We start from the raw sequence: 18,018 nt of genomic DNA on the forward strand, positions 1-18,018 counted from the left end.
AAAGAGACATATGGGCAGCTTGGTAATGATGCTCAGGTTTATGAGCTTCGCAAGAAGGTTCTTCATACTACTCAAGGGGACCTAACTGTGTCTAAATATTATGCCACTTTCCGCAGCCTCTGGCAGCAATTGGACCATTTTTCAGATTATCACCCTGATACCGCTGCCAACATAGTTGCATATAAGAAGCATGTTGACAAGATTTGGGTTTATGACTTCTTGGCTGGGTTGAATGTTGAATATGACCAAATACTTGTTCAGGTGTTGGGCCATTCACCTTTTCCCACACTTGAACAATCCTATGCCCTGGTCTCTTCAGAAGAAAACCGCAGGGTTGCTATGTTACATCCTCCTGTTTCGGACAGATCAGCTCTCCAGACTGCTGCCCCTATTGGTACGTTATCTGTTGGTAGCTCTACTTCCAGTCCTATTACATGTGACCACTGTCACAAGCCTTATCACACCAAGGACAAATGCTGGAAGCTTCATGGGAAACCGGCTGACTTTGAAGCCAAGCGGGCTGCCAAGAAAAAACCTAAGAGCAAGGCACATCAATCCGAATCTGTTGCTACAGCCCCAACTACGGACATTGGTCTATCCCAGGATGATCTACAGGCTTTTCTGCGTGTACTCAGGTCTTCCGCTGTTGCGGCCTCTACTACTTCCGCTGCTACTGCCAATTCCTCGGCTCCTTCAGGTTCTTATTTTGCCCGGTCAGGTATCCCTTTTGGTGGTCATTGTGCTTCTGTAGCTTCCCATCCCTGGATAATTGATTCCGAAGCTACAGATCACATGACTGGCTCTTCTAGCTTATTTTATAGATACTCTCCCACTTCTGGGAAAGACAAGGTCAAAGTGGCTGATGGTTCCCTTTCCTCTATCTCTGGAAAAGGGATCATCAACTGCACTTCAAACCTCCCTTTGTTTTCTGTTTTACAGATCCCTAATTTTACTACTAACCTCCTTTCCATTAGTAGTATTACTCGTGATCTTAACTGCAAGGTAACCTTTTTTCCTTCCCATTGTGTTTTTCAGGATCTGGCGTCTGGGAAGACGATTGGATTGGGTAAAGTTCACGGTGGGCTGATCTGTTTGATGATGGTCATCTCTCTCCACCGGTAACTTCTCCACTACATCAAAACTCTTTGGTCTCTTCTGAACTTTACCAATGGCACTCTAGATTAGGTCACCCTCCATTAGGAATTTTAGCACATTTATTTCCTTCTTTAGTCACCAAATGTAATAAGGATAACTTTTTTTGTGAGGCTTGTGTTCTGGTCAAATATTCATGCGTAACTTTTTCTTTATCAAATAAAAGAAGTTCTTCTTGTTTTAATTTGGTGCATTCGGATGTTTGGGGACCTAGTCGTAAGACCTCTATTTTTTGCCACCGTTGGTTTGTCTCATTTATTGATTGTCATTCGCGTAATACTTGGATTTATCTTCTTTAGTCTAAAAACCAAGTTTTTTCTTGCTTTCAACATTTTCATAAAATGATCCAGACCCAATTCCAGGCCACTCTTAAGGTTTTACGGAGTGATAATGGCATGAATATAAAGAATCCCAATTTCAACGATCCTCGATCATGGGATTCTACATCGACTAGTTGTGTTGATACCCTGACCCAAAATGGTGTGGTGAAAGAAAGAATCGCCACTTGTTGGAAGTGGCCAGGGCTTTAATGTTTGCTCGCCATGTTCTATCCCAATATTGGGGTGATACTGTTCTCACTGCAGCTTACCTTATTAATAAGTTACCTTCACGGGTTCTGGATTCCCGTAGCCCCGCTGACCTTTTACTTGGTGATTCCTCTTTTGTGGTCCCTCCCAAGGTCTTTGGTTGTGTCTGTTATGCTAGGGATACTCATTCCCCTGGCAAATTTGAACCCCGGGGGTTGAGGTGTATTTTTTTGGGTTATTCTCCAACCCAGAAAGGTTACAAGTGTTACCACCCTCCTACCTGCCGTACTATGGTCAGTATGGATGTGGTTTTCCATGAAACCCTTTCCTATTATTCTTCCCCGACTCTTCAGGGGGAGCACTCTAGTGAAGATGTGGTTCATCCTCTTGGGTTTCCCTTCCCACCATCACCTATAGCCACCAACCAGCCTCCCATAATCGCTGTCCAGCCTCCCATGGTCGCGCCGACCTCCAGTGGGCGCTGTCCGCCTCCCGAGGCTGCTGTCCCTTCACCTGGGGATTCCAATACAAGGGGAGACCTTGGAAATAGGTGGTGGTAATGTTCCTACTCAAGGGAGGCGACTCGATCTGAGAGGACCATTCGTAACTTTCAGAGGACCATTGACAATTCCACCATTCTCACTTATAACCGGAGACGTTCTAACAGAGGGGAATCGTCATCAAAGACCGATACCCATCCAGTTGCCGCCTCGGATCCGAGATCCTCCTCCCGGTGAGCCCTCCTCTTCTGATCTACCCATCGCACATCGCAAAGGTACCAGGACCTGCACTTTACATCCTATTTCCCTTTTTGTTTCTTATAGTTCTCTTTCTCCTTCTTTTCGTACTTTTGTTTCCTCCCTTTCTTCTATTTCCATTCCTAAAAATTGGCAGGAAGCATCTACAGATGGGAAAGGGAAGGCAGCAATGTTGGAAGAAATGAGAGCATTGAACAAAAATAATACGTGGGATCTTATAGTTCTTCCTCCAGGAAAAAAACCAATGGGTTGTAAATGGGTGTTTGTGGTCAAGCAGAAGGCAGATGGTACAGTGGATCGGTACAAGGCACGTCTAGTTGCTAAAGGCTTCACTCGGACATATGGCATTGACTACCAGGAGACTTTCGCACTGAGTAGCAAAACTCAATCTGTCAGGGTATTGCTATCTGTCTTGTGAACCGTGGATGGGATCTTCAGCGAGTTGGATGTGAAGAATGCCTTCCTCCATGGTGAACTAATAGAAGAGGTATATATGGACATTCCTCCAGGTTTTTCAAGTCCTGCTACCAAGGGTAAGGTTTGTCAACTGAAGCGTGCACTCTATGGCTTGAAGCAGTCACCAAGAGCTTGGTTCGGTAGATTTCACAGGGCTATGCTTTCGTGGGCTACCAAGAAAGCAATGCCGATCATACCTTGTTCATCAAACGTATGGGTGATAGGGTTACTCTCCTCATAGTTTATGTTGATGATATTGTAGTGACCGGCAATGATGGTAATGAGATAAAAAGGTTGAAGCTGTTTCTTGGCCGTGAGTTTGAAATTAAGGATCTGGGGACTCTAAAATATTTTCTAGGGATAGAGGTTGCTCGCTCTTCAAAGGGCATATTTCTGTCTCAGAGAAAGTATGTCCTGGATCTACTATCTGAAACTGGGCTGCTAGGGTGTCATCCTTTAGACATTCCCATAGAAGCTACGACAAGACTCAAGGAGAAAGAAGGCACACCAGTTGACAAAGGTCGTTAGCAGCAGTTGGTCGGCAAATTTATCTACCTATCTCACACTCGGCCAGACATTACCATTGCAGTTAGTATGGTCAGCCAGTTTATGCATGACCCTTATTCTTCTCATATGGAGGTGGTTCTTCGCATCTTACAATACTTGAAGTCTGCTTCGGGACAAGGAATTCTTTTATCTTCCAATGGTCATCTGAAGGTTGAAGCATACACTGATGCAGATTGGGCTGGTTCATGTGATCGGAAATCCATCTCTGGATATTGCTCTTTTGTAGGAGGTAACCTCGTCACCTGGCGTAGCAAGAAACAGAATGTGGTGGCTAGGTCCAGTGCTGAGGCTGAATTCCGTGCAATGGCGCATGGCATCTGTGAATTGTTGTGGCTTAAAGGGTTGTTGCAAGATATTGGGGTTGTTGTCCAACTTCCAATGATGTTATATTGCGACAATAAGGCTGCCATAAGCATCGCTCATAATCCTGTCCAACATGATCGTACAAAACATGTGGAGGTAGACCGACATTTCATCAAGGAGAAACTTGAAGCTGGACTAATCTGTGCTCCCTATGTGAAGTCTACTGATCAACAGGCTGATGTGTTCACAAAGGGTCTGAGTGGCAAAGTGTTTCGTCCTTTTCTAGCCAAGTTGGGCATGTGCGACATCTTTGCACCAACTTGAGGGGGAGTGTTAGAATATATGGGCCAGAATGCCGTAGGGGTCTTCTGGTCCTTTTTCCCACTTTATCTCCCACTTTCTCCCTCTTTATTTTCTGTTTTTATTATTCTATAATTTGCCTTTTATTTCTGTATTTTTCCCCTTGTCGATCTCTATTAGAATAGACAGGGGAGCACTCTTAGTTTGACTAGGAGTGTGCATTCCTAGTTGTTTCTATTTCTGTTATTAGCATTCCTACTTTGATTAGGAGTTGTACTCTTTGATTCTATTACTATAAATAAAGGGCTAAGTGATAGGATTAATCACTTAAGCATTAATCAACTAGTTGTTCTCTCAACACTTTGTTGTCTGGAAATAAATTAAGCTAAATCCAGATTCATAGGAAAAATCAAGATGAACCAAACGATGCCTTGCAGTATCAGTGGAATTTTAACGAATGCATTAAATCTAGTATTCAAGAGAGCAAATAACATGCTTTAATAGAATCCATGGCCAGCACCTCATCTCAATGAAAAAGAAAAAAGGTAATTTGTTTACTATGACTATTTTCCTCATATCATCAACACAGTAACTTAATACCGATGTCCAACAAAACTACAACCCTATCTATGAGGTTATGAGTTGAACATTCAGATCTAACTTGGCTCGAACCAACTTTTCATACTTCCAATTTCCAATCTTTTATGAAACTAAACACTACTTCTAAAAGCATATGTTTCACTAAAATGTGTACCTTCAAATCTTTTCCCTCTACCTTGCTCCACATCTTCCCCCCCCCCCCCCCATCCCTTCCTAAATAAATACAATTTATCAATGAAGGAACAAAGATAGAAACAGTAACCGATAGAGATGCAATGGGACCAATTCGATCTCACTTGAGATCATCTTTCAACATCTTCACCACAAACTCTTGAGTGCCTGGGTCAGCCATTGAGCTTGCGACTTGGCAGGTTTGCAGCTAAAGGAGGAGGATTCACAAGGATGATACTTTTGAGCGTTCAACCATCTGAACTATGCACTATTTTCTCAAGCATTTTAAAACTTTATTGAAACTCCTTTTAGTGTTTAAACAAAAATACTTCGCATTTTACATGGCTGCCATTCTTCGTCCAAACTGCCTTTTGGTTTAGTTAATCTCTGACTGGGACCTATCTTATAATGGTAACATGCTCGGGCTTTGGCCTAAGGACATTGCCAAGGGTAGAATGGCCCTCAGTGGACTAAGTGTGCCTCATGGTAATGCAGTTTGGTTAAATGGTTTCCTTGACTCATCAGGATGCTAGGTTGACCAATGATGAGCTATTTGATATGATAATTGAATAGTTGTTATCATATAAAATCACATCTCTTGCCAAGGAACAATAGCAAATTAAAAGCCGTCCAGACTTATAAATGGGCTTGGGCAATTTGCAATCTCGGTATTATGGACTGAGTGTTCACTTGCAACGCTTTTTCTATGCAGTTACCTTCAGGATGCTATAATGACTGATGATAAGGTATATAAAAGAACGATATCTTCAACATGTGTGTGATCTCATAGGAGGATGACTAATCAACATTTCACTTTGTTCTCTTAACTAAACCTATACAGTTCTTCAAGTTATAATATGAAGAGTAGTTGATATCATCGATTTCTCAAAGTTTCTTTAATTAGATAAACTGAGTATTTAATGAACAACACCATATTGACCTCAGCAACAGGTCCCAGAACATTTGGTAAACTCGGGTTCGTATGAATAACCAATACCATTTCAATGATATGGACAGAGAGAAATGGAATCTGCATTATTGGCTATATTCAAATTTGAGTGAGATAAATGATTACTTAATTAGAGTTCAATTCTCAATGGACCATGTCTGATCACAATTCACCTTGTTGGTTTGTTATAAAGAAATAACCACATACTTGCCAGTTACTGTCCTCATTAGTTTACCACAGATTAGTTTGCTGCACCTTTCATAACTGCATTCTTCATTCAAAAAGGCGGAAAAATCATACAAAGTAACTTTCTAATGGTACTGCTACTGCATAATAATAGAGATAGTTTGATTCTTCGTCGCCATACTAAATAGGAGAAGAAGAAAAACAAAGAGAGTAACAAACAACGTTTACCTACAATTTAAACCCAAAAAATCCTTTTTTATTTGGGGTGGGGGGGGGGGGGGGGGGGGGGGGTGACACAAATTTTGGGCAATTCCATTGTGGAAACCTATTCATATAGGAAGATTCGAGCATTGAATTCTTAACAGAAAGCAATCACCAATAGGGGGAAGGAAGTGAGGAAGTTGAGACCTTGGAACTTACAGAAGGCGGGGACGGTAGTGAGGTGGCGTCAACGGTACCAAATCCATCGCTTCTGGCACGGGTGAGTAGGAAATGAGGAGAGTGGAGCCTGGGGTTAAGGACGAGACGAAGCTGACGACGTTGAGTGAAGAGGAAGAAAGAGGGAGTTGGATGCTTTCTTCTTCCTCTTGTTCGGACTGAGAATTGATGTTGGTGGTGTTGTAGACCTGGATACTTGAACTCAGGTAGAGTGGTTGAAGCCATTACCAGTTAGAAACCAAGGAAGTGGGAGAGCAGAAGAGGGAGCCAGCCAGGGATTGGTGGTTTAGTTCCAGTTTCGTAATTCGGGTGTAGCTCCTCTGCTTCCAGAAAACTTAAAAATGGAGAGTTTTAATCAACCGTTCCAGGTGGTTCAGACCAGGGAGTTAAACGATTTGGTTCGGTTCGTTTTAAATAATTGTTTATTTATATCATTATATATTTACTAATTATTTATTGTTACCGTTACATCTTATTAATGTTTGTTTGGATTTAAATGGAGTTCACTTAACCATTTATTAAACGATTTTACAGTTTCAATATAAATGGCTCAGTTTGGTTTCAGATTTGCTAGCTTCCTTGGTCATTGCTCCATCACTCATTGGGTCAGGGGAATGCAAAGTTATAAGCTAATCTGGCCAACTTCACGTCTAGGTACAAGATGCCCCTTCTTTGCATTTATTGTGATTTTTTTCTCTACCTGTGTCGTAATTGGAATAGTCTTATTACGTTAAAGAAATTCATTTATATTATTTCAAAAGAAGATTAAAGATTGGGTGAGCATTCTTTGTGGGGGAACATGGTCCCTACGCATGCTCGGGGGCCAATGAGATGGTGCATGAAAGCATTATGGGGGGGAGGGTGATCATTCGCCACCACTATCTGGGCATGGATGGTACACTCCCCCACAGAAAACTTTTCTCACTTGATCCTATATTATTTTCATATATATAAATGTGAATCCATATTTGTTTTTCTTCGTAAATAATCCTTCTCGTTTATGATCAATGTCTTGTAGAACCCTGGAATACATTTCTATGAAAAAAGAAGAACATCTTGTAGTGCTTTTTTCCTAATGATTATTTCCGAACAACCTTATGCTTGATCAAGATTGACCCTAATACCCTTATCATGTTTGGCTTTTTTATGATTGGATCAAACATAGAAAAAGACTGAACTTGTGTGGGATATCACTGCCACGACAGTTGGTGATACAGATGAGAATGGGTCATCTACACGTACCAATAGGTGAACGTACATGTGAGAGTCAATCACACATTAATTTTGTTTCCATAAAAACCCCTCCTTCCCTTGTAAATGGCAAAAATAGAACGAGTGGTTGGCTGTACTTAGAGAGGAACCGAACTCGATACAGATATCCCTGCCAGTGGTAGCAGAGATTCCAGTAAGGGTGTTAGTTGGTTTGGTTTCAGTTTGACTGATTAGATTGATGATTAAATGGGCATAAACCAAATCGATTTGTAATCGGTTTCGATATAGGTTTGTACAGAAAATGCTTGGTCAAGCGCATTCTATCTTGTTTGGGGTTCAGCTCCGAGGAACCTAGCCTAAAGGCTCCTCCAGTCCCTGATTAACAACCTAAGAAGTCAGTTCGGGATGGTATTGAATTGGCATAAGCTCTGATTCTATATTGCTTTCTGTGTTATACGGTTTATTATTGGTTTACTTTTTAGTTTGTTGTTGGTTTACTATTTTTATGGTTTGATTGGTTCGGTTTATCAGTTTTATTCTGCTTATGAATGGTTTTATTTGGTTTTAAATGGTTTATCGGATCAGAACCAAATCACTTACTTTATTTGTAATATGTGAATCCGAATACTAATCAGTTTACCGGTTTAACGGTTCAGTTCAGTTTTGGTAAATGGTTATTGATTGAATTGAAATTCACTCTCTTACGAGTCATGGGATGGAATCTCCTCAGAATCTCCTCTTCACAATGAAGATGTTGAGGGAAGAGGGGGTGTGTGTTGCATATAAGGGAAAATGTTCCGGAGCCAACAAGATAGGTACACTAGCATCTCTAAGTCTATCTCTCTCTTCTTCACATAAAATGACCTCATTACCCTCTAATATATGATACCGCTTTGTTGCTCCTCATTGGTGCACTCCCCTATCAGCTTGCTCAGAGAACCATTTCCCTAAATATAATATAGCAAAAGGTTTTCCGCCAAGAGAGGGTACTCTCTCTCTCTCTCTCTCCAAAAAAAAAACAAAAAGACTAAACTAGTGATCCAAAGCATAAATAAAGAGGAAAAGATTGTCACTATGCCCGTGTGTAGATTTTTAAACACGCCCACTCACATTCCATCAGTGAACCTCACACTCTCTCATTAAAACCCACATCTTACTGGACGAGTCGATTTCTTACCTCGTTATTGATGGAAAATTGTACTTTTACGTCGTAGTGATCCTCTCATAAATAAATTAGCTCCAGGTTCCACTTTGTGTTTTTATCTTGGGTATAGTTGCCTCTCACTAAGTGTACAAATGCTTGGATTTAAGGACAAATCGCACATACATCTCTTGCCATGTTCTGTTTAGTAAAGCTAAGTTTCCCTTCCCAGAATCTGCAAACCAAGCACATGTACCAGGTCGATCAGCAGTTACTATTGAAATGAGTCCAATGCCGACCATATTACCTTGTTCATCACCCACTTCACCATCTCTTTGCCCACTTCCTCCCACGACCCCACAGACCATCAGTCATTTTATTGTTAATCTCTCGCTCCAAAACTTTAGCTTCCAAAGCTGAAGCACAGCACTCATATTTCACTTTGGCTAAAAGACCCTAAATGGAAGACAACCATGGCTGATGAGTTCCATGCTCTTTTACACAATGGCACTTTGGAAATCAATTTCCCCTAAATCCAACATGAATATTATATGTGCACATGGACAAAGTCTCCACCATCTCAATGTGAATTATGTGAAATCCTAGGGAAAAAAAACACAATTAAAGCAGAAACTTTCTAGGCAAGTGGTGTTGAGAAGGTTCTAATGGAAGGACCACAATATGGTGTCCAGAATTATAAACTTTTTTCTTTCCTTTTTTTTGGGTGGGGGGGTGGGGGAAGAGGGGGTTGTACTTGTGGTAACCAAATGTGAAAAGACAAGTTTTTCCAAAGTGATTTGGTTGGAGAGGTTTGCACGCGGGACATTGTTTCTTCGAAGTGGAGTGATGAAACAACTTTAATCATTGTATAACTAGAAAATGGTTTGGATTGCCTGTCGAATTCCACAGCCAATTTTCAAAGGGAGAGGATTCCCCACTGCCAATGTAGAAGGGAATCTCTCACGCCACATCAAGCACTGTGTAAGAAACAATTTCATAAAATAATGACCCACGTGATCAAAAAGGAGAAAAATGTTGATGTAAATCCTACATAGTCAAGATGTGTGAGGGAATGGGAAAGGATCCCCACAATGTCCAGGGGAAATTTTTTCCCCTTAATCACATACCCCACATTTATGTCTAAGGAAACCTGTATTTGCTATACCACCCAGTTTTGGCATATACCCTCTCTATAATCCTTAATTTTTTAAGGAGAAAGTTTTCCTTCACCGCACTTCATCATGGGTTCACAAACCCCTATAAAGTTTTAATATGTTCTCCAACATACCCTCCCAATATCCTCCTGTCGAAAAGATTACTCGTTGAAAGAGTTTCTCACACCTTCTACCTTCTCTCATACTGAGAAAAGGCTTTTCGCTTGTTACCAGAGAAGGGCTGAAAAAGGTTAACCAACTCCTACACCCTTCAAAATCAAAATTATATCATAGAAGAAATCATTGCAATAAAATATGTTAATTTCCATCAAGCATGTAAATTTGATGACATTGCAGGAAAGGAAACTTTCAACCAAAGAAGATATTTTGCCTTTCATTGTCTAGTAAATTAACGGACTGAGATAACTTAAATCAAACTGTTACATCTAATTTTGAAAAAAAGAAACAGGAATGCCAAATCAATCCTGAATGACTCGAACCAACTAAAAAGATTTACCAACTCTCTTTTCTCTTTGTCACCTAACTTTGGACCTTCCATTCCGCGTTGGACTCTTTCACCTAACTCTAGTTTCGCCAACCCAACGAGACTTCGCAAAGGTTAGTATAGATACCTCAAACTCTGCCCCTTCCTTATGGGCCAGCTTGCTTACATTTCCTAAGCTGGACATAGTAAAAAGTCCCATTTTTCTGTTGCCCACCATGGATCACCAATCTCTCTCCTAGAGTTTGCTCAGAAAGATTGCTGGGAGTTGAACATCATTGATAATTTCTTCCAGTCCCAGGACTCCATTTCTGGTGACATGACAAAGGCACCAACGGCCAATGCAATGGCTGCAAACACCATGCTCTTCATGCATCCATGCCCATGCGAAAGTCTTCCCAATAACACCTTACAATACTTGTCTGCCTCATTGATGGAGGCTTGAGCGTGAGCATCATCTCCACTAGCCAATGCTTTCTCATTCTATAAGACAATCAAGACGAAACGAATCAACTTCAAGAAGTACTTTTATCTGTTAATCTACAATGCATCATCCATCAATAAGTATCCTCTGATGTGCAAGAGAATAAAAATGGAATCATGGTAAATCATCATAACACTAATGTACCTTCTGTCTGAAACTTTTGACAGTTTCCTTCAGAGGGTCAAGAGAGGAGTGTTTAACAGAATGCAGCTTCCATTCATCGGTCAGCTTTTTCAAAACATTAACACTGGCTTCAATATTATCCAGGTAGATCTTGTCCTGTTCCCACCATCGATTGTACCAAGTAAAGGTCAAACTGATGATATCGAAGTAAAGAAGAGATAAAAAGACTGTCTCCTACATGTAGAACTGCCAGTATAAATATTAGAATTCCTTACCCATTGCTTGTAACAATCAGGGTTTTCAGTCAAGCAACAGATGAAAATGCCAGTAGCTTCTTTGGATAATTCTGGGATGCCTGCAAAGCAGTTTCTTATCTCAATCCTCACACTCAGATGTATGCTCTAACCTCATTACTGTCTAAATAAGAGGGCCACAGAAGAATATGAAAGAAAAAGTAAATATAAAACAATGCAGTTTCATGTGCACACTTACTTTCACCTGCTGCTTGGACTGCAAAGTTCAATGTTTGCTGAGAAACTTGCTTCATTGCCTTACTTCCAGAGACACCAGAAAGTGCAAGTTCTTTCAGAGTGGGATATATTGCCTCAAACCTTTCGGTGGCCTACACAAAAAACCTACATTGAAAAGACTGCCTAGGGCCCTGACTGTATAATAGTGAGCATCATATTGGATATTTTAAGACATTCCAAGGATACTGCCCTAATAATACCGACCTTGATTCGAGCTGATGGAACAGGGAAAGTAATTCGCATCAACTGTTCAAGAGCTGAAGGTGGCACCAGCCGCTCCCCCTTTCTGGCAACACCATTCAGTAACATAGGCCGAGCTTTTGGCAAAGACAAAATTCTGTAGCCAAAAAACACAACAAAATTACAAATCTAACAAAAACAAAATTACGTATGAGAAGGACAGAAAGTTATTCAAATTTCCAACGTGTCCCAACCTCTCCACTAACTGCAAAATCAAGTCCCTAGACTGTGGATTACAACTTGATTTGCCAGTGACCATAGGCAAGAGGTTATGCACCCATGAATACATCCCTACAACCAGGTCTCCTTGGGAGGCCTACACAAGCCAGATTTATCATAAGCAAAGTAAAGTTATTTGCTTTTCTTCAAAAGATTCCAACAGATGTATTCAATAATCTAATCTTACCTGAGCAAGTAACCAGATGATAACTGGAAATTTATCTTGTCCTTGATATTTAGAATTTTCCCTCAAGATTGGCAATACACTAATTAAAATATCAGGTTTTCGGCGCAATACCATTGCTAAAACCACAAAAATTGCAACCTGCAATTCAAAATAACAATTACAGGTCACCACATGTAAATGATTTCATGGTCGGAGCAATAGATTTGTGAGTAAATTCTCTGCAGAATGCAAAATAAAGGAAGATGAAGACCCACAAGGTATTCACATCACATATTGTACGCAAATTCAAGACAGATATTCAACCAGCTTTTTTCTACACACCTACACAGAGAAGGGGAGAGAGCGAGAGATTACCATCATAGTTTTTGGGATGGACTTCAATAATGCACCAAAAAGGCACAGTAGCTGTTAGGCATAATCAAATATTACTGTTGTCTCACATCCCAAGGCGATCGTGAACAATAATGGCATACAAACCCTTCTCTCAATGGATAACAATAGGTAATTATTGTTACACATTTAGGGCCTCGCATTGGCCTCAGCTAGTCCTAACTAAAAGTCCAGCCCTTGTATATAAATGTGGTCCTAGTCTGAATAGCACATAAATTGCCAGCATGAAATCATGCACTTATATATAACAAAAATTAATTATGTACATAAATTATAAATAATAAGCATCCGAAGTCCAGGCTGACCCAAACCAACCTGTACAAGTGCAAGCTAATTAGGACTGAGTAGTTTGGACAAAAAGAACGCCTAGATCAGACAGAGGCTTGAGGCTTCAGATTCAAGGACTGGACTGGGTCTACCAAGACAGACTGCCCATGTGCAGCCCTATCCAGATCTAACCCCATGAATCTAAAGGGCAATTAAGGGAAGGAAGTTGTACTGTAATAGGTCTTGACAAGTAAGCATGAGGTTGACATATTTCTTGAAATTTTTTTCCATGGAATGGATGAAGAGCAAGGTAAGATATGTGCCACACATCTATGAGTAGGTGAAGCAACATGGCAATACGAAAGGTATGCTCCAGTGAACAAACATTAGACAACAGCAGCCTTTGCCATATTCACAGTACAATAATTTAATCGACGTAGATCACTTCCCTGAAAAGTATTTTCAAGAAGGCATACTCGGAAGAAAGATAAGGATTTCTCCAACTCAACTCTAACTTATCCCAACTATCTCTGTTCAACTAAAATTTGGGGTTTTCTTATTAAAATCTTAAAATTGGGAACATAACAGTAGTTTTGCATCAAAATATTTTTTTGGGAGCTAAGTTCTACATCTAAATACGACAAAAAAAGGTAGTTTTGCTCAACATATGCATAGATCAATCTTTACCTTGGCTAGGAAAGTATGAGAGGCATTAAATACATGCAAAAGCTTTTGTATCACATCCAACAGATGCATTCCTAAATGTAAGCTTTCAATAGGTCTAAACAAGGGAACTTAAGTCCTCCAATTTTTTTTTCACTTTGCCCCATTCTCCAGGGTATTGGTTGACTATAACATACATTTCTACAGGAAAAACTTGTTCAAGGATGACCTAACCTGATAATACCCCTCTGCCACCATTGACAATTGAGCATTGTCTCTCCTTAACACAAGATGGAGCTTCATTTGTCAAGCCTATCAACATAGATCAATCTTTTTCTTTAGGCGGTGCAAGTGTAAGTGTAAGTTGTTTGTAGTCCTATGGAAACGTTAGATCTAAGCCTTGAAAAGATTTGAAGAAAAGCTCCAAGTTCAAACTGGTTTAGGTAAAATTTCAGTTGTGGTTTGAATCTAATTCATACTTACATCTTCATTGTGATGGTTCAAATATAATGCTGTTGAATTTCAAGCAGCATTAAGTTTGATTCTCCAACATCTTAACAGGAGGTGTTCAGGTGGCTACAAGTAGGAGAAACAAGATCCAAAAGTATCCCATAATACTTGTAATTGGCAGCTCTTTCTTTAATTGTTCTTTATACCAAATGAAAAGTTTATGAAACGAAAGAAAGAAATTACAGGGGAAGACTCATACAGGAACTCATAGAACAGAGCCCTATACAACATCCATTATAATGCCTCCAGCAAATTGTAATGAACAAAAAATGTAGTTCTTTATCAAATTGAAGAATCCAAACACCAAAAGCATTTATCATAATTAAATCTGAAGCACCAGAAAAAGAGGGACCAATAAGGAGTTGTAAAAGCATACTTAATTAATAATGGATACATAGACCAATAGTGTACACAAGATCTAGTTTTCCAACATGACCAGGGCAATAGATCCATTCTGTACAATACCACATTTGCCTTCATAGTTTTAAGGAGCACCAACTGATCAGTAGGATGATCAGAAAGTATCAGATGAGAAAATCAGATTATCCAATCCATGATATATAGTAGATCAGCTTAACAGTACCAATATTGGGCCTTTTTCTCCATTTGGATTGTCCAAACTCCAAACCAGTCTGGTTCAATAGCTCTGGTATGATCCAGGTTCCAACCAATCTTTAAACCCTTGCTTGACTCAGTTTGCCAACAAAAGGACAAGAATACTACCCTAATACATTAGTGCGTACACTGTGAGAAAGGATCTCAATAATTTCAGCCAGAAGAATTCAGAAGTGATTGATCAAGTATATAAACCTGGAACAAACTAAGAAAGCTATCAAGTGCTCCATAAACCCAATGAAGAACCTAGAGACCTTTTTTTTTCTGAAAGTCTGGGCACCAGTTCATGTCACCTTTGTCATGTTTTAGGTCACAGCTTGATTTTGCAGGGTTACTTATCAAAAAGAAAGGAGGAAAACCAATGGATGAGAAGAATCTTGCTTCCAATACCCCTCTAACTACACTGCAGTTCCTTCATATGCACTTTTTCAATAGTTGACATAGTTGACGTAAATGGCAAAATACAAAGAAGGCATCAGAACAGTCATATAGTGCTAAAATTTACCTGAGCCTTAGATGGAGCCTGATGAGCCACCTTCTTGGAGCCCTTAGCAGGACCTTGGTGAATTGCTAGGTCAGCTAAAATGCTATCCAATGACCACAAAACGAAGACACCAAGAGCATCAGAAGATCGTTGGTTGATCCAGTCAGTTGATGTCTTATAAACAGCCTCAGAAATGTGAGAGAGTGGTATCTGTCAAAAATAAATTAGCTAGTTGAGTTTACAGAGTGAGCAAACAATGTATGAAAATACCATACATAGCACACAGAAAATAAATAGGGAAAAAAATTATAAGCTGTAATAGCCTAATAGGACAGTTAAAACAAGAAAATAATCCACAAAACATGAGAATCCAGATGATGCTAGTTTTATAGTTTAGTAGAATCCAGAAGGTAGACATCAGACGTCAGTTCCTACCAACAAAGAACTTTCATGGAACTAAGAAGAAGGGGATCTATAATCTTCAAAAAATCTAAACATCATGAGAGAGAGAGAGAGAGTAGCTCAAGGAACATAAACATGCAATCCTCTCTATATGAGACCTGAATATCATATTCTAATAGAAAAATAGGATGACAAACCAATTAAACCAAGATATGCAAATGAATATGTGGAGAGGTGGTCATGAATTAGTGTCTAACGATATGATAATCCAGGTTGCAGCACACTAGGTCTGGGAATGAATGGCAAAACAAATGAAATACAAAAAGCGATGTGGAGGATAATAAATAAAATCCTTGTAGTAACTACAATAGATAGATGATATAACTGGAGGAAATATCAAGATTGGAAACTGCATATCACATTTAGCCGAATTAAAGACCTTTTCAAATTGTACGATGGAGCCTGCATGGATTCTTTCGATAAAAACTGCCACAACAAAGAGAGGGAGAAAGAGAGAAATCGTAGCAGCAAGCACGCACAAAAAACCTTCAATTATTATTATTCGCTTCTCACCGGCAGAAGGCATCCGACATTCCATGCCTAAGAATCCTAAATTGCCCAGGATTTATTATGGCCAAATCATTAGCAACTCGTCGGAAAAGGGGGGAAATAACTTACATCGACGATCTTTGCAACCGGAGACTCCTTGAAAATCTTCGTCCACGGGAACTGGGCTGCGCTCACACCAGAGAAGGCGCGACCGAAGTAATCAGCAAAACGCATCAGCTGGATATCCTGCTGTGATTCATACGATGCCTAAACAAGGAATAAAAAAAAAAACAAATTAAATATTTTCAATTAGTATCATAATTCAATCTACATCCCCGGGGGTGACGGAGAACAGATCCGACAAGAAGAAATAAAATTAAGAAAAAAAAAGCTGAAAATTAAAAACTTACTGTAACATCAATGAGGTAGGCGTTGAGATGAGAAGCATCAATCTTGGAAGCTGCATCGGCCACAGTAATCTTGGGCGCCTTAGGCTTCTTCTGCTTAGGCTTCTTAACCTCAGCAGTCCCATTCTCCACAACACCGGATGCTTCAACATCGCTATCGTCCCCATCATCATCAGAATAATGTTTCGATCTGGGAATAGCCGCGGCCACAGAAGCAGCAGCAGCGATCTTCTGAGCTTCTAGGGCTCTGCGGCGTTCTTCGGATTTTTGTTCGAGAGACTGAAAAACGTTAATCTTGTCGCCTCCTGCGGATCCATTCATACGGAATTTGCCGAGATCGGAACCTGCATCTGAGTTCTTCGCCAAGTTCTTTCTCTGGCGTTTCGCATAGGTGACCTTCTGCCATCCATGGATATTGTTGCCGGTACTGTATTCATCTTCTTCGTGAAGAGCTGATTCAAGAGATATGGGCTTCTCGTCCATGAGTGTCTCTGTCTCTCTCCCGTTCTCTCTCGGGTTTAGCTTTTTCTCCCTTTTTTTCTTTTTCTCTGTTCTGCTTCTTCTTCTTCTTATCGTTCGCTTCGAGCGATCACAGACAAGACCACGGAGAGGAGAGGTTTGAGAGGGAAGTAAGGAGGGAGAGAAGAGAAGAACGACAAGGGAGGGGTTGGATTTGAGAAGGAATAGGAGCAGGGGGCCTTTGTCGTAGCCTCGCGAGAGTGGGACAGGAGGATTTTAATTTTGGTGTTTATATAGATTTTGACCATTCCTATTTCATAGAATTACGAGATTACCTAAAATCATTTATAGAGACGGGACCCACCAGATTATTTTTTTTTGTTTTGGGTGAACCTTTAATGCTCCAGATTATCTTTGATTCTTTTCCTTTATCCATTTATCAAGGAATATCTTCCTTAGATTAAAACTGTTGGATTGGTATCTTTAATCCAAGAATTACTTGAAGTTTCAATACCACAGGAGATAGAAACCCTAGATTCGAATCTGATGGATGATAATGGTTATAGGCTACAATGGTTTTTTGGTATTGGGTTCCATGGGATCATAGCCTTACAATTTTGACCTTTGGTTCAAAATCCTTTCTTGACTATTCTTACCGAAGTCAAAGGGATAGGTTTTCCGATTTCAGAATAGGAGATGAATGGCAGTTCTGGTGAATAAGATGGAGAAGGGAGGTTAAAGTAGTAGACGCATATCTGGTGACGGGTGGAAAGGGGCAGCCGTGAATCAAGCCCGGATGGAGCAAAATAGCAGATCCGATAAAAACGAGGATCTTTCTACCAAAGGGTCATACATACGGCCTCATACGATGGGCGCATGGGGTCCACAGACTTGCCTTTTCCTCCTCGTGTCGTGTCACTGTATTTAATTCCATAATGTATTTGGTAAAATGTCTTTAATTTTACAATAACTCATTGTAGGTGGGAGTTTAGGAAGTTTGTTTACTTTATTACCCATGAAATAAAAAAGGGCAGTATCTTTAATGCACACCTCAAAAACATAAAGGAATTCTA

General features: G+C 40.1%; 1 protein-coding gene across 1 annotated transcript; it reads right to left on the minus strand.

The window, feature by feature from the left end:
* Positions 1–10,283: 10,283 nt before the first annotated feature.
* On the minus strand, positions 10,284–17,046 carry LOC122651688. The gene is made up of 10 exons (XM_043845180.1): positions 16,490–17,046; positions 16,209–16,346; positions 15,150–15,338; positions 12,200–12,337; positions 11,988–12,109; positions 11,758–11,890; positions 11,516–11,645; positions 11,299–11,378; positions 11,045–11,179; positions 10,284–10,899 (listed from the first exon to the last, which is right to left on the minus strand). The coding sequence occupies exons 1-10, from the start codon at positions 16,967–16,969 to the stop codon at positions 10,666–10,668; spliced, it is 1,779 nt and encodes a 592-aa protein (XP_043701115.1). The 5' UTR covers positions 16,970–17,046; the 3' UTR covers positions 10,284–10,665.
* Positions 17,047–18,018: the final 972 nt, after the last annotated feature.

The sequence above is a fragment of the Telopea speciosissima genome, chromosome 2 (assembly GCF_018873765.1).
Source record: "Telopea speciosissima isolate NSW1024214 ecotype Mountain lineage chromosome 2, Tspe_v1, whole genome shotgun sequence".
Taxonomy (NCBI): Eukaryota; Viridiplantae; Streptophyta; class Magnoliopsida; order Proteales; family Proteaceae; genus Telopea; species Telopea speciosissima.